This window comes from Oncorhynchus keta, chromosome 3, assembly GCF_023373465.1.
Source record: "Oncorhynchus keta strain PuntledgeMale-10-30-2019 chromosome 3, Oket_V2, whole genome shotgun sequence".
In the NCBI taxonomy this organism is placed as follows: domain Eukaryota; kingdom Metazoa; phylum Chordata; class Actinopteri; order Salmoniformes; family Salmonidae; genus Oncorhynchus; species Oncorhynchus keta.
This window is the reverse complement of record NC_068423.1, coordinates 23,337,118-23,361,169: the sequence shown is the minus strand read 5'-3', so window position 1 is coordinate 23,361,169 and position 24,052 is coordinate 23,337,118. Positions and strand designations below refer to the sequence as shown.

The 24,052-nt window shown below is 43.3% G+C and overlaps 3 protein-coding genes across 3 annotated transcripts in view; 2 read left to right on the top strand and 1 right to left on the bottom strand.

Annotated features, from left to right (window-relative positions):
- The window catches only part of LOC118363462 (protein unc-13 homolog D-like), a 17,124-nt gene extending 12,365 nt beyond the window's left edge, over positions 1–4,759 (bottom strand). Inside the window, exons 1-8 of the mRNA XM_052493298.1 lie at positions 4,592–4,759; positions 2,976–3,008; positions 2,775–2,825; positions 2,478–2,534; positions 2,249–2,356; positions 1,267–1,326; positions 892–958; positions 549–729 (exon numbers count right to left, since the gene is read on the bottom strand). Coding sequence (XP_052349258.1) covers positions 549–729; positions 892–958; positions 1,267–1,326; positions 2,249–2,356; positions 2,478–2,534; positions 2,775–2,825; positions 2,976–3,008; positions 4,592–4,654 — 620 coding nt within the window. The 5' untranslated portion in view covers positions 4,655–4,759. The remainder of the gene's footprint in view (positions 1–548; positions 730–891; positions 959–1,266; positions 1,327–2,248; positions 2,357–2,477; positions 2,535–2,774; positions 2,826–2,975; positions 3,009–4,591) is intronic.
- A 1,333-nt stretch (positions 4,760–6,092) lies between these two features.
- LOC118368662 (WW domain-binding protein 2-like) lies at positions 6,093–14,074 on the top strand. Its single transcript, XM_035752956.2, has 8 exons — positions 6,093–6,317; positions 9,189–9,297; positions 9,420–9,558; positions 9,767–9,859; positions 9,966–10,109; positions 10,246–10,368; positions 10,561–10,631; positions 12,545–14,074. The coding sequence occupies exons 1-8, from the start codon at positions 6,259–6,261 to the stop codon at positions 12,590–12,592; spliced, it is 786 nt and encodes a 261-aa protein (XP_035608849.1). The 5' UTR covers positions 6,093–6,258; the 3' UTR covers positions 12,593–14,074.
- Positions 14,075–18,528: 4,454 nt separating this feature from the next.
- LOC118368656 (39S ribosomal protein L38, mitochondrial-like) lies at positions 18,529–23,262 on the top strand. The gene is made up of 9 exons (XM_035752945.2): positions 18,529–18,688; positions 18,888–19,076; positions 19,335–19,466; positions 19,583–19,785; positions 20,861–20,933; positions 21,080–21,125; positions 21,435–21,593; positions 21,692–21,828; positions 23,042–23,262. The coding sequence occupies exons 1-9, from the start codon at positions 18,574–18,576 to the stop codon at positions 23,176–23,178; spliced, it is 1,191 nt and encodes a 396-aa protein (XP_035608838.1). The 5' UTR covers positions 18,529–18,573; the 3' UTR covers positions 23,179–23,262.
- The last annotated feature ends 790 nt before the right edge of the window (positions 23,263–24,052 follow it).

The window sequence follows — 24,052 nt, the reverse complement described above, 5'->3', positions numbered from 1 at the left end:
AATCTATCTGCACTATCAGGCTATCAGGACGTTCAAGGCGGTACAAACTGATCTGGGACCAGGCTATCAGGACGTTCAAGGCAGTACAAACTGATCTGGGACCAGGCTATCAGGACGTTCAAGGCGGTACAAACTGATCTGGGACCAGGCTATCAGGACGTTCAAGGCGGTACAAACTGATCTGGGACCAGGCTATCAGGACGTTCAAGGCTGTACAAACAGGGACCAGGCTATTTCAAGCACCCTATGTAAACTCATAGGTGTGTTCTATGTATGTAACAGATAGAGCAACACCTCACGGCACAACGCCTCATCCCTATTTGAACTAGACAGTTTGTGTGTATGTATTGATATGTAGGCTACTTGTGTCATTTTTTAATGTATGTAGTTCTGTCCTTGAGCTGTTCTCATCTATTAATGTTCTGTATTATGTTTCATGTTTTGTGTGGACCCCAGGAAGTGTAGCTGCTGCTTTTGCAACAGTTAATGGGGATCCGAATAAAATAACAAATAGAACATAGAACCTATCTAAATGTTCCTTCACGCACAGTACGAAGGTTTGGTTCCAGATGGGGTTGAGGGTCTGTTTCTTGGTTTCTGTCGTGTAAACCTCCTCGTCTGAGACGGCGTCCTTCACCACGGCTTTACGGGGTTTAGATCTGGACCGGCGTGTCTTGCTCTCCTTCTCATCCTCCAGGATGGTCAGCAAGCAGTATGGATCACTGAAACCTGGGGACAACACATCACACCGGAGGATTCACAGACCACAACTGATAAATCTGCGGTTCCTAAACGGACCAACCTAAATCCAGAACTCGCTTGGACACCTCCAGATAACCAAAGTAGTTGAAGTACATTTGATTGTGTTCACAGATCTGAAGTATGACGTACCACTGATGTCTTTTCCTAGGATGCCCTTGGCTTCCTTCACAGTGGCCATCAGACAGTAGACTGGAGGCTGTGGACAAGACTCAGACTTCGTATGACAGAACCAGTGGAGGCTGCTGAGGGGAGAACAGCTCATAATAACGGCTGGAACGGAGCAAATGGAATGGCATCAAACTACTGGAAACCATGGAAACCAATGTGTTTGATGTAATTGATACCATTCCACTGATTCCTCTCCAGTCATTACCACGAGCCCGTCCTCCCCAATTAAGGTGCCACCAACCTCCTGTGGACATAACCCCCTTAGATGCTGTATAGGTAAATACTGCTGGGTCAAATGGCTTCTCCTAGGAGTATGAAACTCCTCTGCGTACTCACCTCTGTGTTCTGGACCCTCTCTGTCAGACTCTGGTGCTCATCCTCTGCCATAGAGAAAGCCTGAAGGGGGAGGGGTAGTTTGATAGCAACAAGGTACTGTATTAGTATTTGGACAATAAAATAATCAGAACACATTTGGTCAGTGACAGGTTTAGGATAGAGTAAGTTGAGAGTGTTTGGTTAGATGTCATGTCTGTGATAGGGTTAGAATAGAGTAAGTTGAGAGTGTTTGGTTAGATGTCATGTCTGTGAGAGGGTTAGAATAGAGTAAGTTGAGAGTGTTTGGTTCGATGTCATGTCTGTGAGAGGGTTAGAATAGAGTAAGTTGAGAGTGTTTGGTTCGATGTCATGTCTGTGAGAGGGTTAGAATAGAGTAAGTTGAGAGTGTTTGGTTCGATGTCATGTCTGTGAGAGGGTTAGAATAGAGTAGGTTGAGAGTGTTTGGTTAGATGTCATGTCTGTGAGAGGGTTAGAATAGAGTAAGTTGAGAGTGTTTGGTTCGATGTCATGTCTGTGAGAGGGTTAGAATAGAGTAAGTTGAGAGTGTTTGGTTCGATGTCATGTCTGTGAGAGGGTTAGAATAGAGTAAGTTGAGAGTGTTTGGTTCGATGTCATGTCTGTGAGAGGGTTAGAATAGAGTAAGTTGAGAGTGTTTGGTTAGATGTCATGTCTGTGAGAGGGTTAGAATAGAGTAAGTTGAGAGTGTTTGGTTAGATGTCATGTCTGTGAGAGGGTTAGAATAGAGTAAGTTGAGAGTGTTTGGTTCGATGTCATGTCTGTGAGAGGGTTAGAATAGAGTAAGTTGAGAGTGTTTGGTTAGATGTCATGTCTGTGAGAGGGTTAGAATAGAGTAAGTTGAGAGTGTATGGTTAGATGTCATGTCTGTGAGAGGGTTAGAATAGAGTAAGTTGAGAGTGTTTGGTTAGATGTCATGTCTGTGAGAGGGTTAGAATAGAGTAAGTTGACAGTGTCTGGTTGTCACCTCTCTGATGTATTGGTGCAGCTGGTTATCAGTGAAGACCTCTGCTGAGGCTGGCTTCCCCAGCTTGTGGATGATGGTGTACAGTAGCTCTTTATACAGCGGCTTGAGCTGGGGGGTCAACAAACATTAACCTTTAATAGGGTCTCTTAAACGACACACTAATGTGCCACCTCCTGTAGCTAAAAAGTCTATAAAAACGAGCAGAATTATTCTGTTATAGCGATGATACCTCTTGCTCCTTGTGTCTCTTCTCCTTCTCTTCTGGGTTCTCATTCTCTTTAAAGTCCTGAAAGTACATCCCCATCCTGTTATCTACTGTGGGTTCTTAATTCAGGAAGTGCTGAAGTCACAAAGTCACAGTTCGTGAAGTTATTGTGTACGAGCCTACTTGATAGTTTATTTGATCATGGCAGATACAAACAAGACACGGCATCGTTGATTATGATATTTATTGCATCAGGCTTTGGCTCATACTGCTTATTAACAACATTAGTCCTTATGTGGAGAAAATAGGAGCTGGACTTACCCTCTTGTCCTTCTGTCTCCTGGTAATCCCCAGTTTACGGGCAGGGGAGCTCTGAGAAGGAGGGGGAGGAGGAGGGCAGTTACACACAATACATTTATACAGTAACCCTTGTTTGTGGGAAGCAGATATGGCAAAATAGCATTCATATTTCTGGCATGTTTAAAATATGTCGTTGAAGTGGAGAGGTTCTGCTCACTGTACCTGTCTCTGTCTGTTCCTGGTTGAGCCACGAGCCTGTATGTGGAAGAGAAACAACCCAGTTTAGCCACTGGTGGTCAGGAAACCCGTGGCCCTACACTATAGATGTGTCAACGGTACTTGCTGTGACATATCAACAGTGCAACAGTGGGGAGCTTGAGAAATGTCTGTGTTTTTAATGTGGAAATATCTCATGCAAATAGCAGGGTGACACTAGTTAGGTCAGGGACTTCCTCATGTGAGGCGATACGGGAACTACTCGTCTCTAGTTTCAGAACAGAAAATATAGGACAGGATAAGAGAGATCTGATAAGGACACAGATAAAACAGGAATGCATACACATATACACACACACACATGCATTCACAGACACGCGGGTATAAAAACGATGTATTTCTCGTCTGTGGTTCTTCTATGAGAAGTGAAAACACCTCCCTCGGTGTCGTCTGATTTCCCGAAACACTGATCGTGCCGAACTATGATTCATGGTCACATCCCACTGGGTGCAGAAATCATTTCAACGTCTAGTCTTGATTGACATTTGGTGAAGTAGTTAACTAACTAATTCAATGTGAAATCAACCAAAATTGTCACAATGTCATTAGATTTAGGTTAAAAGGGAAAAACATACTAAATTCCCTTATGTTGAGGACTCTTTTAAACCCAATGACTATTCCATGTGGATTCAATGTCATCACATTTTTATGCGGAATGTGGAAACAACGTCGATTGAACCCGTTTTTAGCCAAGTGGGATCTTATCTTAGAATACCAAATGGACTGCATGTAACTACCACTCACAGAACGAGTACATTCATAATAGACAACAGTCAGCTAGTCTTATCAAAACATCAATGATCATGACACATTTTCGGCTCAATACAAAGATATGTTCAAGTCACTCAAAACAGAAGATCATTTCACAGATGGTGAAAATAAAGTTTCGCAAACCGATTTAACCTCAGCATCCGTTTTTTTGTTGTTGAGGCCATCATCCTAAACTGTTATCTGAGAGGGCATCAAACCCCCAACACACACACACACACACATTGGAACCTGATGATGTCCATAGTGGCACCATGTAATTCAACCCCTTCCTCATAAATTGGGCCCAATACCAATACGATTAATGTGTTTCACAGAAGGGGAATGCCGTGGATCTATTTGGATCCTTATTACAGACGAATGAGAAAAAACATACAGTGAGGTCCAGAGGTATTTGGACAGTGACAATTGTTGTTGTTGTTTTGGCTCTGTACTCCAGCACTTTGGATATGAAATGATACAATGACTATGAGGTTAAAGTGCAGCTAGTCAGCTTTAATTTTAAAGTATTTTCATCCATATTGGCTGAACCGTTGAAATTACAACACTTTTTTAGGGAACCAAAAGTAATTGGATAAAATTCTACTAGTACTAAACCTTTCACTACTTTAATACAACAGAAGTGAATTTGTCCAAATTCTTTTGTTTCCCTAAAACGAGGGGACTATGTACAAAAACTGATGTAATTTGTAAACGGTTCATTCGATATGAAATCCAAATGTTCTGGAGTGCAGAGCCAAAACAACACTGTATTAAATGAACTTATTTGTAACACGACAAAGTTTGGTACTTGCCTGGTCGGGAGGTTGCAGCAGGTTGTCTCCGATTGTGGACAACCCATCCTGGCTTGGCATCATGGTTGAGGTGGATGAACAGCCAAATACCCTTCTCTGCGGAGGCTGTGTGGCTGAAGGTTTTCTGCTGTGTTTAAAGGAATGGGAGGCAGTGAGAGGTTATACAAGAGAGTAGTGCAGAGTGGGGCCGAGCTGTCACTTAGCAGGAAGGCATCATTTCCTGTTGAAGATGGTTGCTGTGACTTTCTGTTTCTTCATCTCTCTCTTTCTCTCTCGCATGCACACACAAACACAACACATGCATAAACAGACAAACAAACCCTGAAAAACAAATGGCTATGTCCTGTTATTTGTGGATTAGGAACGACAATTACATGTAAATAATGTACATGGTTGATTTGCATTAGGCATGGAAATGTCCACAACAGTAATCCTTTTACATAAAAATCATGGCACGAGATATAACAAAGGATTAAACTTGGAAGTTGGGAGGTCAACCCCTGCACAGTAAACCAGCGCACCAATTACAGTCAGGAGAAGAGCTTCTCAGAAACCCACTGCTAAAGGAGGTGGGCAGCAACATGGGCTTTTGCAGCCTGCGCTGACCACAAAAAGTACCTATCACCCCTGGTAGGCTGAATATGCAAGCTCAATCTGAATGTGGCTAACACATACACACGTATACCCACACAGTAAAACACTGACTCAGTATGTGTGTGTGTGTGTGTGTGTGTGTGTGTGTGTGTGTGTGTGTGTGTGTGTGTGTGTGTGTGTGTGTGTGTGTGTGTGTGTGTGTGTGTGTGTGTGTGTGTGTGTGTGTGTGTGTGTGTGTGTGTGGAAAGGGGGTAATAATGCAGGCTAGCTGTTTTTGACCTAAATGAATCCCCTGCAGAGAAAAGAAACTTAATTTGATGTGATGTTACACTTCGTCTTTGTTGAGTTGTGCTTTTTCCTGACATACAGGGAGGAGTAGCCTACACACAAGGTTGTGTCCTCGTCAACAAATGTATGGTGTCCACAAAATGAAGAGACCATGCGCACTTTCACCCTCCTGTGTCAGTAAGTACTCCACATTTTGGGGAGCGCTCTTTTGAAATCAACTGTTAATATTGACAATTTAGTCATTTAGCAGATGCTCTTAGCTAAATCGAATTACAGGAGAAATTAGGGTCGAGTGCATTGCTCAAGAGCACAAAGACAGATTTTTCACCAAGTCGGCTCGGGGATTCAAACCAACAATCTTTCTGTTACTGGCCCAACACTCTTAAATGCTGCATTAACTAAAAACAGCATGGCAAAGAACTTCACTGAGGTTAATTACATCTTTCTAATGTCGACCACTCTCTCTGGAGGCAAGTATTAAGAGATTATAGAGCTATTCCTTATCTAACCTTTAACCATTTTACAATTAATCTTCAATGGGTTACGGACGTCCCAAGGATCCCGAATAGCACGAACTGTTCCAGTTAATGGCCCAAAAAGAGCCACTTCTCAGAGATGACGTCACCGTGTGGACGGAACGCACGTCGGAAGTGCAGGTGCATCGGCATCACAACAAGAGCGGAACAAGGCTGGCTGGTAACGGGGAGGCGATTTGATCCAGTTCACACTTCAGATAGCATCTGTCACTATTTAACGTTGTTCATTCCACACTCGGTGACATCGCGATGGCTTTGAATAAGAACAATTCTGAATCTGGAGGCGTCATTATCACCAACAATGAAAGGTAAACGTTTAGCTAGCTTATTCGTACTAGTGCGTCTCAGTCAACGTGAGCGAGTTAGCCGTATACGTTCCGTTGGCTAACTGTGTGCATTTAGCTAGCTATGTAGTCTGTGGCTTACATTTTTGTGTAGTTTACCAGCTAGCCATTCAATGTTTTGTAGTTACTGTAGCGTTGGCATTCATTGCGTATTATTTCAGGCACCAAGCTAACAGATCTTTCCTTGTGTCTTGTCAACACTTGGCCGGGACTCTTGTTTACCATAATGATGGTCATATTGTGTTGACTGCCGATCACGTCAACTCATCGGGTGAGGTTGAGCTAAGTTAGCCCCTACAAAGTTGCAAAATATAGCTAAATAACTTAACTAGTTAGCTAAGGATAGCCTGCTCTGGCAAATAGTGTAGCTCTTTTCCCGAACATAGCCAACGTTACGTATCTGTCAAGCGGGTTATAACTAGCCTCGGTAAGACGTTATAACTAGCCTCCTAGCCAGTCACCAGTGTTGGAAAAACGACCCAATTGTCACACTTTCGTAAAAGTAAAGATACCTTAATGTACCGAACAAAAATTATAAACGCAACATGTGAAGTGTTGGTCCCATGTTTCACGAGCTGAAATAAAATATCGCACTATTTTTCCATACACACCAAAAGTTTATTTATGTCAAATGTTGTGCCCAAATTTGTTTACATCCCTGTTAGTGAATGTGTCTCCGTTGTTAAGATAGTCCATACACCTGACAGGGGTGGCATCTCAAGAAGCTGATTAAACAGCATGATCATTACACAGATGTCTCAAGTTTTCAGGGAACCCAGGACCTCCAAATCTGGCTTCTTCACCTGTGGAATCGTCTGAGACCCGCCACCTAGACAGCTGATGGAACCAAGGAGTATTTCTGTCTGTGATAAAGCCCTTTTGTGGGGAAAAACACATTCTGATTGGCTGATTAGCCAAGTGGGTGGACCTATGCCCTCCCAGGCCCAGCCATGGCTGCGCCACTTCCCAGTCATGTGAAATCCCTTGATTAGGGTCTAATGAATTTATTTCAATTGACTGATTTCCTTATATGAACAGTAAAATTGTTGCATGTTTTATTTTTGTTCAGTATAGAAAATGACTAGTTAAAGTCACCTAGTGTAGTAATACATGTGTAAAAGTATTTTGTTTGAAATATACTTAAGTATTAAAAGTATAAATAATTTCAAATCCCTTTTATATTAAGCAATCTAGACAGCACCGTTTTCTTATTTTAATTTAATTTTTACGATAGCCAGGGGCACACGAAGCATGTGTGTTTTTAGTGAGTCAGCCAGATCTGAGGCAGTAGGGTTGACCAGTGATGTTCTCTTGATAATTGTGTGAATTGGGCCATTTTCTTGTCCTGCTAACCCTTCGAAATGTAACGAGTACTTTTGGGTGTCAGGGAAAATTAAAATAAAGTACTTTATTTTCTTTAGGAATGTAGTGAAATAAAAGTTAAATAGTGAAGTACAGATACACCCCCCCCCCCTTAAAAAATAAATATATATATATAATCACTTTTTTAAACACCACTGCCAGCCACGAGTGTCATCATGCCCAAGCCTATTATCCCTTACTAGGTCTTTACTGAAGAGAAGCAATGGATCCCTTTAGGTAACTGACCAATTTAGACAGTTGCACAATGGCCCCTAATCTCATAATCTTGCTCTTTACTGCAGAGATGCAATGGGTCACTTTAGGTAACTGACCAACTTGGACCCCTTTTAGGTAACTGACCAGCTTGGACCCCTTTTAGGTAACTGACCAGCTTGGACCCCTTTTAGGTAACTGACCAGTTTGGACCCCTTTTAGGTAACTGACCAACTTGGACCCCTTTTAGGTAACTGACCAATTTAGACAGTTGCACAATGGCCCCTAATCTCATAATCTTGCTCTTTACTGCAGAGATGCAATGGGTCACTTTAGGTAGCTGACCAACTTGGACCCTTTTTAGGTAACTGACCAACTTGGACCCTTTTTAGGTAACTGACCAACTTGGACCCCTTTTAGGTAACTGACCAACTTGGACCCCTTTTAGGTAACTGACCAACTTGGACCCCTTTTAGGTAACTGACCAACTTGAACCCCTTTTAGGTAACTGACCAACTTGGACCCCTTTTAGGTAACTGACCAACTTGGACCCCTTTTTAGGTAACTGACCAACGTGGACCCCTTTTAGGTAACTGACCAACGTGGACCCCTTTTAGGTAACTGAACAACTTGGACCCCTTTTAGGTAACTGACCAGCTTGGACCCCTTTTAGGTAACTGACCAACGTGGACCCCTTTTAGGTAACTGACCAACTTGGACCCCTTTTAGGTAACTGACCAGCTTGGACCCCTTTTAGGTAACTGACCAGCTTGGACCCCTTTTAGGTAACTGACCAACTTGGACCCCCTTTTAGGTAACTGACCAGCTTGGACCCCTTTTAGGTAACTGACCAACTTGGACCACTTTTAGGTAACTGACCAGCTTGGATCCCCTTTTAGGTAACTGACCAACATGGACCCCTTTTAGGTAACTGAACAACTTGGACCCCTTTTAGGTAACTGACCAGCTTGGATCCCTTTTAGGTAACTGACCAGCTTGGATCCCTTTTAGGTAACTGACCAGCTTGGATCCCTTTTAGGTAACTGACCAGCTTGGATCCCTTTTAGGTAACTGACCAGCTTGGACAGTTGCACAATGCCCCCTAATCTCTTAAACCTGTTTTTTTTATTTTTATATATATATATTTTTAGCTCCATGTGGTTATGAAAAAGGATGAGTGTCATGTTGATTTTTAGATAAAGTAATAATGAATTTACTTGCAACATCAACCTTTATATGTTGGCAAATATGTGTCATCAGTGTGTTGATGAGCTATGAGAATGTGGAGCTGGTGTTCTGTGAAGCAGAGTGCCTGCCTGGTGCCTTCAGGAAGAGTAAGAAGGGGAGTATCTTCCTGACCCCCTACAGGGTAAGAGGAGACACACTTCTTTACCATGCAAACATATTATACAACCAACACCTTAGCCCCTAACATATAGGCACCTATCTAGGTATGAAAGGATGGCTATAAATCAAGTTGTCTCTCCTCAGGTGATATTTGTGGCGAAGGGGGGTCGTGATGCTCTGCAGTCCTTCATGATGCCTTTCTACCTGATGAAGGGCTGTGAGGTCAAACAGCCTGTCCTGGGGGCCAACTACATCAAAGGCACAGTCAGCGCAGAGCCCGGAGGTGTGTTTGTGGGCGAGAGAGGGAGTCTGTGTTTCCCACAAGCCCTCAATGAACTTCACACTCATTACCTGAGAAATATACAATGTACATTTATTAGATGTATCTAGCCAAGGACCACTGCTGTGCTAAAAATTAACTTTAAAAATAGAAATCAGGATTATATTTATTTTAGTTTTGAAAGTTGGTAACTATACTGCTCACTTTCCAGGGGGCTGGGAGGGCTGTGCCACCTTTAAGATGGTGTTTGCTGCAGGAGGAGCCATAGAGTTTGGACAGTACATGTTACAGGTCGCTGCACAAGGTAAAGGACTTTCGGAGCTGATTCTGTGATCAATTTTCCCAATGACTGTCTCCTTTTTAAATAGCTAGATTTAAATGATGTCTTTCCCCCCACTTCCCCTGTGCAGCGTCCAGAGGGCAGCCTGTGAGTGGTGGCTTTGGGGGTTGTCCCTACATGGGCAACGGGGCCTATGCTTACCCTCCTCCCCCAGCCAATGGGTACCCAGCGGGACCCCCACCCGGGTACTCTTACCCCAACCCCCCTCCACAAGGTATGGATCAGACAGACTACTGTTGTCTTCCTATGTATTTTTGTACTTGTCTAATTGAAAATGGGGAAAACCCTAAGTTAATCATAACCAGTCCATGTAATGTTGTGTTTCACATGTACTTTTTGTTTCTCTGCAGGTGTATTCTACCCCAACCCACCAGCGTTTGATGGTCCTGCGGCCTACATGCCCCCTCCTCCCTACTCTGCCCCCCTAGGGCAGCAGGCCCCCCACGACCCTGCCCTGCCTTCCACACCTGCAGGTCAGAATACATTTAGGTTATCTTTCGTTTTTTTGCAAAGTACCTTCAGTAATGGTAGTTTAATTAGCCTGATGTGAGTGAGCCCATGCTGCCGACACATTAAGTAAGGACAATGAATTCACTTCTCTTGCTTTCTATGTGTTTCTCCCCCACCTCTCTTTTTTCACTGGTGTTTCTCTCTCCTTCCATCAGCGGAGGCAAAGGCAGCAGAGGCAGCAACCAGTGGCAGCTGTTCCACACTTCCTCCCACCTACTTGCCACAGGTACACCTGTTTAGCACTTTTTTACCAACCTAAATCTGATGTGTAGGAACACATTTTAATCTAATAGACATACAGTACCAGCCGAAAGTTTGGACACACTTACTCATTCAAGGGTTTTACTTATTTTTATACTATTTTTCTACATTGTAGAATAATAGTGAAGACTTCAAAACTATGAAATAACATCCATGGAATCAGGTAGTAACCAAAAAAAGCGTTAAACAAATCCAAATATATTTTAGATTCTTCAAAGTAGCCACCCTTTGCCTTGATGATAGCTTTGCACACTCTTGGCATTCTCTCAACCAGCTTCACCTGGAATGCTTTTCCAACAGTCTTGAAGGAGTTCTCGCATATGCTGAGCACTTTTTGGCTGCTTTTTCTTCACTCTGGGGTTCAACTCATCCCAAACCATCTCAATTGGTTTGAGGTCAGGTGATTGTGGAGGCCAGGTCATCTAATGCAGCACTCAGTCACTCTCTATCCTGGTCAAATAGCCCTTACACAGCCTGGAGGTGTGTTTTGGGTCATTGTCCTTTTGAAAAACAAATGATAGTCCCACTAAGCACAAACCAGATGAGATGGCATATCGCTGCAGAATGCTGTGGTAGCCATGCTGGTTAAGCGTGCCTTGAATTCTAAATGAATTACAATGTCACCAGCAAAGCACCATCACACCACCTCCTCCATGCTTCACGGTGGGAACCACACATGCAGAGATCATCCATTCACCTACTCTGCGTTCCACAAAGACACAGCAGTTGCATCCAAAAATCTCTCATTTGGACTCACCAGTCCAAAGGACATATTTCCACCGGTCTAATGTCCATTGCTCCTGTTTCTTGGCCCAAGCAAGTCTCTTCTTATTATTGGTGTCCTTTTAGTGGTGGTTTCTTTGCAGTAATTTGACCATGAAGGCCTGATTCAAGCAGTCTCCCCTGAAGAGCTGATGTTGAGATGTGTCGGTTACTTGAACTCTGTGAAGCATTTATTTGGGCTGCAATTTCTGAGGCTGGTAACTCTAATGAATTTATCCTCTGCAGCAGAGGTAACTCTGTGTCTTCCTTTCTTGTGGCAGTCCTCACGAGAGCCAGTTTCATCATAGCGCTTGATGGGTTTTTGCGACTGCACTTTAAGAATCTTTGAAAGTTCTTGAAATGTTTCGGATTGACTGACCTTCATCTCTTAAAGTAATGATGGACTGTCTCTTTGCTAATTTCAGCTGTTCTTACCATAATATGGTCTTTACTAAATAGGGCTGGCTGTCTTCTGTATACCACCCCTAGCTTGTCACAACACAACTGATTGGCTCAAACGCATTAGGAAGGAAAGAAATTCCACAAATGAACTTTTAACAAGGCACACCTGTTAATTGAAATGCATTCCAGGTGACTACCTCATGAAGCTGGTTGAGAGGATGCCAAGAGTGTATAAAGTGGGCAAAGGGTGGCTGCATTGAAATATAAAAAATATATATATTTTAACACCTTTGTTGTTGTTGGTTGCTACATGATTTCATACTTTTGATGTTTTCACCATTTTTTAAAATATTTTTTAATATTTTTTACAATGTGGAAGATGGTACAAAAAAAACCCTTGAAAGAGTAGGTGTCCAAACTTTGGACTGGTACTGTAAATAACATAAGTTTTGATTTAGAAGGGTATGGATTCTCCTATTTTTTAAAATATTTAAATTGTTTGTACCAGCATCAGGTAGGAGAGGCAGGGTCATTGCGGGAGGTTCATGCAGACAGCTGCCCGACCAATAAACAAAGAGCAGGTCAGAGTACAGCCAATGAATGCTGTGCAGGAAGCGGCACAGGACCAATGGGCGCACACTGTAGTGCTTTTAACTCAGTTTGTTGTCCTCCATACTGTGTATATCTGTAATGTGTTTTTCTCCTCTTCTACAGGACAACCCACCCCCATACTCCCCTACTGAAGACAAGAAGAGCCAGTAGAGAGCCTGTATCTCAGCTCCCACCCCTCCTTCACACAGCCTGTACCACCACCCCATCTCTCTATCCCTATTATGTCTTTGTTCCTCCTTTCTCTTCCACCAACCCCTCCTTTTGGTCTATATCCTCTCGGTCTACCTTGCTCCGTTTTTTAAGTCACTCCACCCCCCCCTCTCCTCGTCTCCTCTGGCCAGTCTCTTAACTCCCAACCAGCTAGCTATGTCAGCTCCACTCTCCCCAGCTCGTGTACAGGCAGTTACCTTCTGAGTTCCACTAAACAGTTCTCTCCACCTGACTTTAACTAAACAGTGTTACTTACAGCTTTTCTAGTGGTTGATGATATGATTGTAGCTTGTTTGAGCCAAAGATGTCAGGAAAAAGGGGAATATTAGGTTAAGACGGAGGTGTTTTTGACTGAGGTTTAGTAGTATTCTTGGGTACCTGCCTTTTTCTGCATTGCCAAACACTACATTTTCTTGCCAGATCAGACAACGGCAAGTTGGCTAAAGCAGAAACGGACAGGCATGCAGGCTCAAGGTTTAGCAGGTCGTTTTGGTGAGAACCTGGTTTATTTCAGAAGACTGTTGATGACCAATTGAACAGGACTGTGATTTCTCAGCTTTCCAGGGGCTAGCGAAAGGCTGTATATTGTTGATTTCATTTATTATTTCTCTGTACAGGCTTTTAATGTGACAACTTTTAATGAGAGGATAGCAGTAGATCATTGGACCAGGTCTTTGTTGAAAATTTACATATCTGAAATAACACCCTTCTATAAAGGGAATATAGTGTAATTTGAGACTTTCCCGTTGTGTTGATAGGAACCAAAATGTCCGGTATAGTGGACAGCTATCTAGAACACTAAGAATCCCTGATCCTAGTTGAACTATCAAACTACATGGAAAGATGATCTTAGCTATCTGTGACTACTGCTACTTCCTGTGTGTGTATATAGAGCAGTTGCCCTATGATGTCATGTCCTGTGTCACTCTTCTGAACATTCTAGAACTCACTCACCCACCACATCAAGGAAATTAAACAACAGAAATAGTTCCTTGCATCACATCACTCTGCAGTGTTCTGGACTAACAGATTAGATCAATAGTCACATCTCTCACATCTAACTACACTGATGGCTATCAACTTCTCTTGTGGTGTGTCCTTCACTGACATGTTTGAGGTCAGTCTCCTGACTCTGATCTGAGCACCTTAATATTTGGGCATCTCTCTTTCTCTCTGGCACAATGCAGCTGGAAGATTCTTTGCACTTTCAGAATGCTATGCATCGGGCCTCTTTGCGCCTGCCATGGCTATGTGTATAGTAAAAAAAAAAAGTCAGATATGGCTATATTTATTTCAAGTTCCCACTAATTTATTGATTAATTCATTTGAAATGGTCAAATATATTATTAAAAAGACCAAAGCATGGACTCAATTGTAACTAATATGGATTGAATTTTTATTAAACTGATCTTGTGATGTGAAGTGTGTCCATTTTATTCATTTGACAGTAGTGCATTTTTCTGTACACATTGTGATGCAAGCCTGGGTACCTGACTTTCTGTATTTAAAAAAATATATACGCTACGTCATTGCCTTGTTTAACAAAACGACAAGCTGTCTAATTCGGAAGACCACATTTTAAATACCATATTTGTCCAGTTCCAACTTCCAACACAAAGTAGTGCAAAACATTTAACGTCAGCTCCATTAGAAATCCAACAAGAACTTCTGTGAAATTTCTTCGGCCTTTAGGGACCCTAGACATGTGCTTTTCCCTTCTCTTAAGGAAAACCAGTTTCCCGCACAGTAGACATTTCCAGTTCCTAACTGTGCTCACGGTTCTGAGAACCTGTAAGTCCACAACAGTATCCCGAAGACTAGTCCACTGTCCTGAGTGATCCCATATTTCAGAACATTAACAGTGCAGAAGAGTCCCGTGTCACATATGTACTTACTAGTCGCTCCCGTTCAAGTCTGTGTCCCACAACAGGACTGTAAAAACATCTGTACAGTAAGGCGAGATCAAAACACTCATCAGCTTTGCAAGACTAGTCCCTTATGACATTGTCAGCTCAGTTGTTTCCTTTTGTGTTGTCGTCACGGCAAGCAGAGGGTGACGCTGACACCCTCCCCTATCCGACAGGCGGGGGAGCAGCTCCTGAGTGAAGGCACAGTAGAAGGAATGCAGCCTCATCTGCCTGTCTTCGTAGTACGTCAGCGTTCCGGCCTCGTAATCCAGCAGCATTACAATGTGGTTGTAATGACCAGCCACCGTCTCCCGGTGCCCGCTGTGCCAGGCGTTCAGCTGATCCTCGTCTAGCTGGAGGCTCCAGGACAGATCGTTCATTACCACCATGCTACTCTTTCCCTTTTCCTTCCTGGGGATGCCCTCACAGGTGAACTAGGGGAGAGACGCAGGGGTCAGGTTATGTTGGGAAGTCTCAAAAGACACAGGTGCAATTCTATAGTCCCCAAACTCAACTCTAGACCTGGAAGCCAGTTACACTGCCCCCCGTTGTCAGTTGAATAGCCCTGCTCTGGGATACCATGTCCTTCACACTCTGACCCCCTGCTCTGGGCTACCATGGCCTTCACACTCTGACCCCCTGCTCTGGGCTACCATGGCCTTCACACTCTGACCCCCTGCTCTGGGCTACCATGTCCTTCACACTCTGACCCCCTGCTCTGGGCTACCATGGCCTTCACACTCTGACCCCCTGCTCTGGGCTACCTGACCCCCCCCTGCTCTGGGCTACCATGGCCTTCACACTCTGACCCCCTGCTCTGGGCTACCATGTCCTTCACACTCTGACCCCCTGCTCTGGGCTACCATGGCCTTCACACTCTGACCCCCTGCTCTGGGCTACCATGGCCATCACACTTTGACCCCCAGGCAGGCCCATGGCATGGACACCTCCAGCTCCCAGTACTGCTTTCTGTGTTTGAAGCCCTGGAAGCAGAGCACCTGCCAGGTGTGGTCTGGGCGAGTCTCGTGGGCGGGGACACGGTGCAGCTCTCCTCCTGGGAGAGTAGCAGGTGACTGTTGGCTGTACGAGGGTCAGAGTGCAGCGGTCTGTGGAGGGAGCATGTGAGAAGATGCATATTAGTCACAATTGGCTCTAAAACAGCAGATAGGCAATACATCATGGTTATGTTGGCAAACTTTTTTAACATCCTTCCTTTTGAGTGACACAAATTTCACCCATAATATGTTCTGGATACAAATGGTCAATTGTTTATGAATTACATTCATGTCTTACTACCAGGAAGTCTAAAAAGACAGGTTGAGTGGGCCGGGAGCTGATATTCATGAGGCTTGATGAGCTCATTTGAAACGCTTATTATATGGAATAAACACAGCGAGTAAAGTGTTGGTTCCATGTTTCATGAGCTGAAATGAAAGACCCCAGAAATGTTTCATACACAAAGCTTATTTCTCTAAAATGTTGGCAACAAACTTGTTTACATCCCTGTTAGTGAGTATTTCTCCTTTACCAAGATAGTCCATCTACCTGACAGGTGTGGCATATCAAGAAGCCGATTAAACAGTATGGTCATTACATAGGTGCACCTTGTGCTGGGGACAAAAGGCCACTCTAAAATGTGCCGTTTTAGACCATGTGTAACCATGCCAGCCCAGAACCTCCACATCCAGCATCTTCACCTGCAGGATTGTCTGAGACCAGACACCCGAACAGCTGATGAAACTGAGGACTATTTCTATTTGTAAAAAAAGCTCTTTTGTGGGGAAAAGCGTATTCTGATTGGCTGTGCCTGGCTCCCAAGTGGGTGTATGCCCTCCCAGCTCCACCCATGGCTGCGCCCCTGCCCAGACGTGAAATCCATAGATTTAGCCTAATGAATTTATATCAATTGACTGATTTCCTGATATGAACTGTAATTCAATAAAATTGTTGAAGTTGTTGCATGTTTTATGTTATCTACAGTTGAAGTGGGAAGTTTACATATTCTTAGCTTGGAGTCATTAAAACTAGTTTTTCAACCACTCCACAAATTTCTTGTTAACAAACTATAGTTTTGGCAAGTCGGTTAGGACATCTACTTTGTGTATGACACAAGTAATTTTTCCAACAATTGTTTACACACAGATTATTTAACTTATAATTCACTGTATCACAATTCCAGTGTATTTGGCTAAGGTTTATGTAAACTTCCGACTTCCAACTGTATAAAGCATTAATGCAAACACGTCCAATGTATCTGACATCTAAATCTGTTAGAATTACTCATTAGAAAACTAGGTCCATGAATTACATTGACCTGGTTTCCCCCTAGTTTCTACACAGATCGGAAAATGCGCCTTCAGTTATGCCGTACCTTACATGGCAAACCATTTACAGAAAAAACAACAATAAAAACGGGATGTTCTGGTGCCTCTGGGGAAATTCAAATTTCGCTTCTCACACTCCACCAATTTCTGATATTTTAAATGTTAATTGTGATTGTTTTTCTTAATGTGTACTGTATATGTCTTGTGCCTGTATATATGTGGGTATATGCGTTTTTTTTATTTGTATTGAAAACAGGGCGCTACTGTTAATATAAATAAGAATATAATTTTAAAAAGTTGCGTATGTTGCGTTTATTATTAACTTCAGTATATATGTACATATTAGTCCTATGTCAAGCAACGTGGATGCAGTGAGCAGGGTTCACACCAGCATCAACAGATTTGTTCATTTGACAACTGTGTCAGACTTTTGAATGACAAATAACTGTCATCCCAAAATTCCATGACCGTCACACAGTCAAATCTACTTTACTAGGAAAAGGAACCTATTTTCAATGTAGGCCTCTCCATTAACTATGTTGGTACTTTCACCAGTGTATTGACTGTCACTATAAAAAAATAAAAATAAACTTTACCTTGGCTTTGGCGATATTCTCTGTCAGCCCAGCTCCTTTCAGTCTCCTCTATACATATTCCCACCTCCACACTCTTCAAGTCAGTTAAGAACAAATTCTTATTTTCAATGACGGCCTCGAACAGTGGGTTAACTGACTGTTCAGGGGCAGAACACTGTTAAGAAAACAAATTTCTATTTTCAATGACGGCCTCGAACGACGCCTCATGGCTCTCTGTGATACAGCCTGGGATCGAACCAGGGTCTGTAGCCTACTGTATACTGGCCTTCTTATCGGCAGCGTCACTAGAAAAATAGTCATTTTGAAGAAGGACCATGGCGACAGCTGGACCTTATCAGCATCGACGTTCCATTATGGGATGTCATTGCATGAGTCACACGATGCTACATAGGCTATACAGGGCTCAAGTGGAGGCTGCTGAGGGGAGAACGTTCATAAGAATGGCTGGAAAGGAGTAAATGAAATGGTATCAAAAACATGGTTTTCATATGGTTGATACCATTCCAGGCATTATTATGAACCGTCCTCCCCTCAGCAGCCTTCACTGGCTCCTACATATTATGCTGTGTGACCCCGAATTTTATTTCAGGAGTAGCAATGCACCTAGAAAAAAATGAAGGATTCTGGCTTTAATATCGCAAATATTTTTCATTGTGCTCTTAAATGTATTTGTGTGTGCCTACATTTTTAAACTTAGGCGCACAAATGCAGTTTAGGTAAGCATAGAGCCCTGCTATAGCAAAGCCAGCAGTTTGTAGCTAGCAAGCCTCCATCAAATTAATGGAAATCATAGTAGCTACTACTTAGCCAGCTAGCTAGCTAGCTACTTTGTAACCATTATTACAGTGAAAAGACAACTATCAAGTCGAAAGATGAGTACAGTTCTATGAATCAAAGGTAAAACACTTAACATATTGTCATTCTAAGATTCCATCTTAAAGTAAATGTAGCTCACCGGTGTAATAAATTAATATAGGGCATCTAATTTGAATACAGTAGCTGGGAATCCGCCTCGCCAAATTACATATGAGGCGCCATATGATGACGAAGTACTCATAAATATCATACGTAGCTATCTATACTCCACATGCCGGATGTTACAGTTTTCGTCATTCACCACCAAAATGGCGTTGCGTATGCTTTGCTCCTCTGTGCTGCGAACGGGCACAGATATAGGGGTCAGCAATGCCAGGACACTTGGAACTGCAGGTACGATGTTATTGTGGACAGATATATCAGTCCAAATTCAGGAATTATTAGAATGGCGAGCCTCTCGCAAGCGAATACCGAAAGGAAGGTTGCAGATCATAGCTACGTTAGCTAGCTGCCTAGTGGCTACTCCCTGCGTGTGCTTTAACGTTACTTGCATATCATATTTATTCTGGTAATATGTGTTTGTGATTTTCAGCCATTTTATGCCGACGGTCTGCTCCATTGGGACCAATGCCAAATGAGGACATAGACTACAAAAACTTGGAATCACTCGAAAAGTATCGCAGTTACACACGCTACCTCAAGAAAGCAGAGGAGGCGAAGAACACACCAGCCTGGTGGAAGACCTACAGACAGTATCAGGAGCAAGAGGACCCTGGGCGTGGTGCGCAGTATTTTCTTATACACTGACACAATAACGTTACCTAATGTGCCCTCCTACAGTATGTTTACTTTCGGCCTCTGCTAAGAGGTCTGGACCTTGCTTTATCACAGTGGTGGTAGTGCACTTCAAGTAGTGTTATCAGCTCAGCTTTTAGAAGATTTGAAGTATAAAGATGAATGTCAACTGACACAGAAGACATTTCAACCCTTTATTGTCTGGCGTGCTCAGTTTTCTCTCCCGTATGTCATTCTGGTCCAGATGTGGAGCGAGTCAATATTGGGCTGCCACATTGTCGGCCCTCCAGGGTGAAGGAAGCGAGGGAGCGGAAGAGGGTGGTGAAGGAGAACAGACGTAGTATAGAGCTGGAGAGAGCCATGCGTCTGCGCACCTGTAAGTTCCCCCAGCTCGGCCTGATATTTTTGAATAACATACAGAAACCAGACATATTAGCTTAATTTCAAAGACTAACGGGTCATCTTGATCTAATATGGATGTTGTTTTTCCAGTTAAGGTCTCCCTGGATCGGGTGCAGGCAGGCTGGGAGGAGACGAGCGGCCCGTACCATGTCCAGAGGCTAGCGGATCACTATGGGATCTTCAAGGATCTGTTCCCAATGGCCTACTTCTACCCCCGCTTCACACTGTGTGTCAGCTACGGCCAGGATAGCCCAGCACAAGTACATTATGGGAACCACTTGACCCCCACAGAGGTAAGAGAAACGGATCGTGGGTGGATGCTGTAGTTTTCAGAACTGATTTACGGACAGATGAAACCTTTGTTCAGAGACACTTTTCTTATTTTTTTTGCCCCCAGAATCCTGCATATCAAATCAAATGTATTTATATAGCCCTTCTTACATTAGATGATATCTCAAAGTGCTTTACAGAAACCCAGCCTAAAACCCCAAACAGCAAGCAATGCAGGTGTAGAAGCACGCTGGCTAGGAAAAACTCCCTAGAAAGGCCAAAACCTAGGAAGAAACCTAGAGGAACCAGGCTATGAGGGGTGGCCAGTCCTCTTCTGGCTGTGCCGGGTGGAGATTATAACAGAACATGTCCAAGATGTTCAAATGTTCATAAATGACCAGCATGGTCAAATAATAATAATCACAGTACTTGTCGAGGGTGCAGCAAGTCAGCACCTCAGGAGTAAATGTCAGTTGTCTTTTCATAGCCGATCATTAAGAGTATCTCTACCGCTAGAGAGTTGAAAACAACAGCAGGTCTGGGACAGGTAGCACATCTGGTGAACAGGTCAGGGTTCCATAGCCGCAGGCAGAACAGTTGAAAGTGGAGCAGCAGCACGGCCAGGTGGACTGGGGACAGCAAGGAGTCGTCATGCCAGGTAGTCCTGAGGCATGGTCCTAGGGCTCAGCTCTTCCGAGAGAAGAGAGAATTAGAGAGAGCATATTTAAATTCACACAGGACACTGGATAAGACAGGAGAAGTACTCCAGATATAACAAACTGACCCTTGCCCCCCGACACATAAACTACTGCAGCATAAATACTGGAGGCTGAGACAGGAGGGGTCAGGAGACACTGTGGCCCCATCCAATGATACCCCCGGACAGGGCCAAACGGCAGGATATAACCCCACCCACATTGCCAAAGCAGAGCCCCCACACCACTAGAGGGATATCTTCAACCACCAACTTATCATCCTGAGACGAGTCCGAGTATAGCCCACAAAGATCTCCGCCACGGCACAACCCAAGGGGGTTGGGCGCCAACCCATATGTCTATGTATTCTCCTATTTCACCTCCTCACCTCTGTTTTTAACAGGCTGCTGAGGCACCTCAGGTCAGTTTTGAGGCAGAGGAGGGCTCCATATGGACACTGCTGCTCACCAGCCCAGGTCAGACACACACACACACACACACCATCAGAAAATACCAAGAATTGTATAATTCAGTTGTTAACATGTCCACATGGTGGCACTGTATCATTAAATAAACATTTACTGCATGTTTTGTGTTTAAACCAATGATTTCTTTGTTTCAGATGAGCATCTGCTGGACAGTGAAGGGGAGTATGTGCACTGGCTGGTGTGAGTATTGCAGTAATGATAATTGTATTGTGCTTTTTGTCAAACTTTTAAGTGGTTTAAATAGTCTGGGGTTTGCCTACTCCTTCAACCATCAATACGATGATGATTAAAAAAACACATGTTTTTTTTTATATATAAATGTAACCTTTATTTAACTAGGCCGATGATGACCCTTTTTAAATCTGTTTTTAATTGATGATGAGCTCTGTTACCATCAGAATATTTTTACACCTCCAATTTCAAATGACAACCATCACAAATTGGTTGCCAAAAAAAAGAGAGTCATTGACGTCCTCCCTTTGTTTCCAGTGGGAACATCCCAGGTGGGGCTGTGACCTCAGGAGAGGAGCTGTGTCCATACCTGGCCCCGATCCCTGCTAAGGGCACTGGCTTTCACCGCTATGTTTACATCCTGTTCAGACAGGAAGAAACCATCGACTTCCATGAAGACATCCGACCGCTGCCGTGGTGAGGAACAGGACATGAATCATCAATCCGTTCATTCCATAGGGTACCCAAACAGACGAACACACATGGTAACATGCCCCTCCCCCCTGTTCCCCAAGTTTGTCTCTGTCAGAGCGGAGCTTTAAGACGGTAGAGTTCTACAGGAAGCATCAGGACAGCATGACTCCAGCAGGCCTCTCCTTCTTCCAGAGTCAGTGGGACCAGTCTGTTACCCACACTTTCCATAACATACTAGGTAAGTGCACACAAGTTTTATTAGTTTGCCTGAACCTTTGGGAATGTTGCTGGCAATTTGACATGTGCACATGTACACTGAACAAAAAATATATAAAAGTAACATGCACCAATTTCAATGAGTTTACTGTGTTACAGTTCATATAAGGAAATCAGTCAATTGAAATAAATTCATTAGGGGCGGCAGGGTAGCATAGTGGTTAGAGCGTTGGATTAGTAACCGGAAGGTTGCAAGTTCAAACCCCCGAGCTGACAAGGTACAAATCTGTCGTTCTGCCCCTGAACATGCAGTTAACCCACAGTTCCTAGGCTGTCATTGAAAATAAGAATTTGTTCTTAACTGACTTGCCTAGTTAAATAAAGGTAAAATAAAAATTAGGCCCTAATCTAGGGATTTCACATGACTGGGAAGTGGCGCAGCCTTTTATTGGCCCCAACGCAAGGTGCACCTGTGTGTAATGAGCGTGCTGTTTAATCAGCTTCTTGATATACCACACCTGTCGGGGGAATGGATTATATTGGCAAAGGATAAATGCTTACCAACAGGGATACAAACACATTTCTGGGAACTTTTATTTCAGCTCATGAAACCAATACTTTACATGTTGCGTTTTATATTTTTGTTAAGTATACTTTGGTACACACTCATTGCAATGTGTGTGCTGTGGCATCTTGTCTCTATTGCAGTTCAACGATTGCAGACATGTCTCTTTACAAGAAAATCGTGGACCTTGAGTTATACTCTTTCTGGGAACGCTTTAGTGTGTGGATTTAATTGTGTGGTTGATTTTGTGATAAGTGTCCATAGACTACAGGATCTGAAGGAAGAACCCGCCCGTCCTCTCTTATCCGTGAGAGGTGACATCATCGCCTATAATGTTGTAATGGATCTGATTGCCTTCCAACATGGGGCTTTTTCAACATTGCAGCCGACAGTGCAGACACCTGCTGCGGACTGACTCAGTGACCATTTAGCCACTATTCACCATGGAATTAGTGCTCTCAAACCCTAGGCCATGTTTGAGAGCAGGAAAAACATGATGTTTTTATGGGTAAATTGTGACTGACCTACGGACAATATTGAGCAGTTATTTATGATGCAAGGTGATTTATAGATCAGTCAGTCTTGACTCCTCATTTAAGTCGGCTGCAATGTGGAACGCATCGATATGGTGACATGAGATTCACCCATCCTCTCTCTCTTGGTCCCTCAGACATGAAAGAGCCCGTGTTTGAGTTTGAGCGGCCTCCTGTGTACCACCCTCCTCAGGTGAAGTACCCGCATGGACAGCCCCTACGGTACCTGGACAGGTACAGAGATGGAAAGGAGCACACCTACGGAATCTACTGATGTGTGCAATCTGGATGGACACGCACAGTCCAATTATGGTGATGGATGATAATATAATAAAGCATTTTTTTTCTATGAAATGTATTTGTCTAGATGCTCTCTTGTGCACTTTTGACTTGCTTCTCCCTGAATTCTCCCCTTTTTTAAAAAGAGAAAATATTTATTTTTAAACCAGCTGGGAACTGTTGCCAGTGTGGTAATACTGATGATTTGTCACTCCAGATGGTTGTTTACATGGCAGGTTAGCCGAGTTGGGTCAGGTTACTTTCTACATTTTATTCCGTTACTAGGAAACTGTCCCAAATTGTAATCCGTAACTTTACCTTGCAGAGTAAGGTAATCCAAGTTCTCTGATTACATTCTGTTACTTTTAGATTACTTTCCCCTTAAGAGACATTAGAAGAAGACAAAAATGTATGTTACCAATAGAACGACATCTATTACTGGATAAATCAATATTAACGTTTACAGAGTTGGCCATATATGGATGTTACATTTGACTTTGTGTTGGCTATGTAGGCGGAGGACTGATTGGGCATTGAAATATGGCATTGATTGTTTAACGAGTTGGGAAAAATTGTTGTCACAGAGGACTATTGGGCTGCGCTCATGGAATGACATGCTTTGAGCACTACTGAAAAGTGCTATTTACATGTGAAAAATGAATGCCATTTGCTACAGGCCTCATGTTTACCTTTTAGTTGGTGACACTTTATCTTGATAATATGCAGCTGTTTAAAGGGAAACTCCACAGATGAAACAATAAGGAAACGGGCGCCTCTGTTCTGGTAAAAAGCTGAGGGATGGGCCTAGAGAAATGTAACCACTCAGATTAATAGACAGAGCTATGGATGCGAGGACGGACCATCAATCA

Coding starts and splice junctions, on each gene's coding strand:
- LOC118368662 (XM_035752956.2), top strand. CDS start 6,259: ATGGCTTTGAATAAGAACAATTCTGAATCTGGAGGCGTCATTATCACC. Junction 10,110..10,245: donor CCCCAACCCCCCTCCACAAG/GTATGGATCAGA, acceptor GTTTCTCTGCAG/GTGTATTCTACCCCAACCCA. Junction 10,632..12,544: donor CTCCCACCTACTTGCCACAG/GTACACCTGTTT, acceptor CCTCTTCTACAG/GACAACCCACCCCCATACTC.
- LOC118368656 (XM_035752945.2), top strand. CDS start 18,574: ATGTTACAGTTTTCGTCATTCACCACCAAAATGGCGTTGCGTATGCTT. Junction 19,077..19,334: donor GCAAGAGGACCCTGGGCGTG/GTGCGCAGTATT, acceptor ATTCTGGTCCAG/ATGTGGAGCGAGTCAATATT. Junction 21,594..21,691: donor GACATCCGACCGCTGCCGTG/GTGAGGAACAGG, acceptor CTGTTCCCCAAG/TTTGTCTCTGTCAGAGCGGA.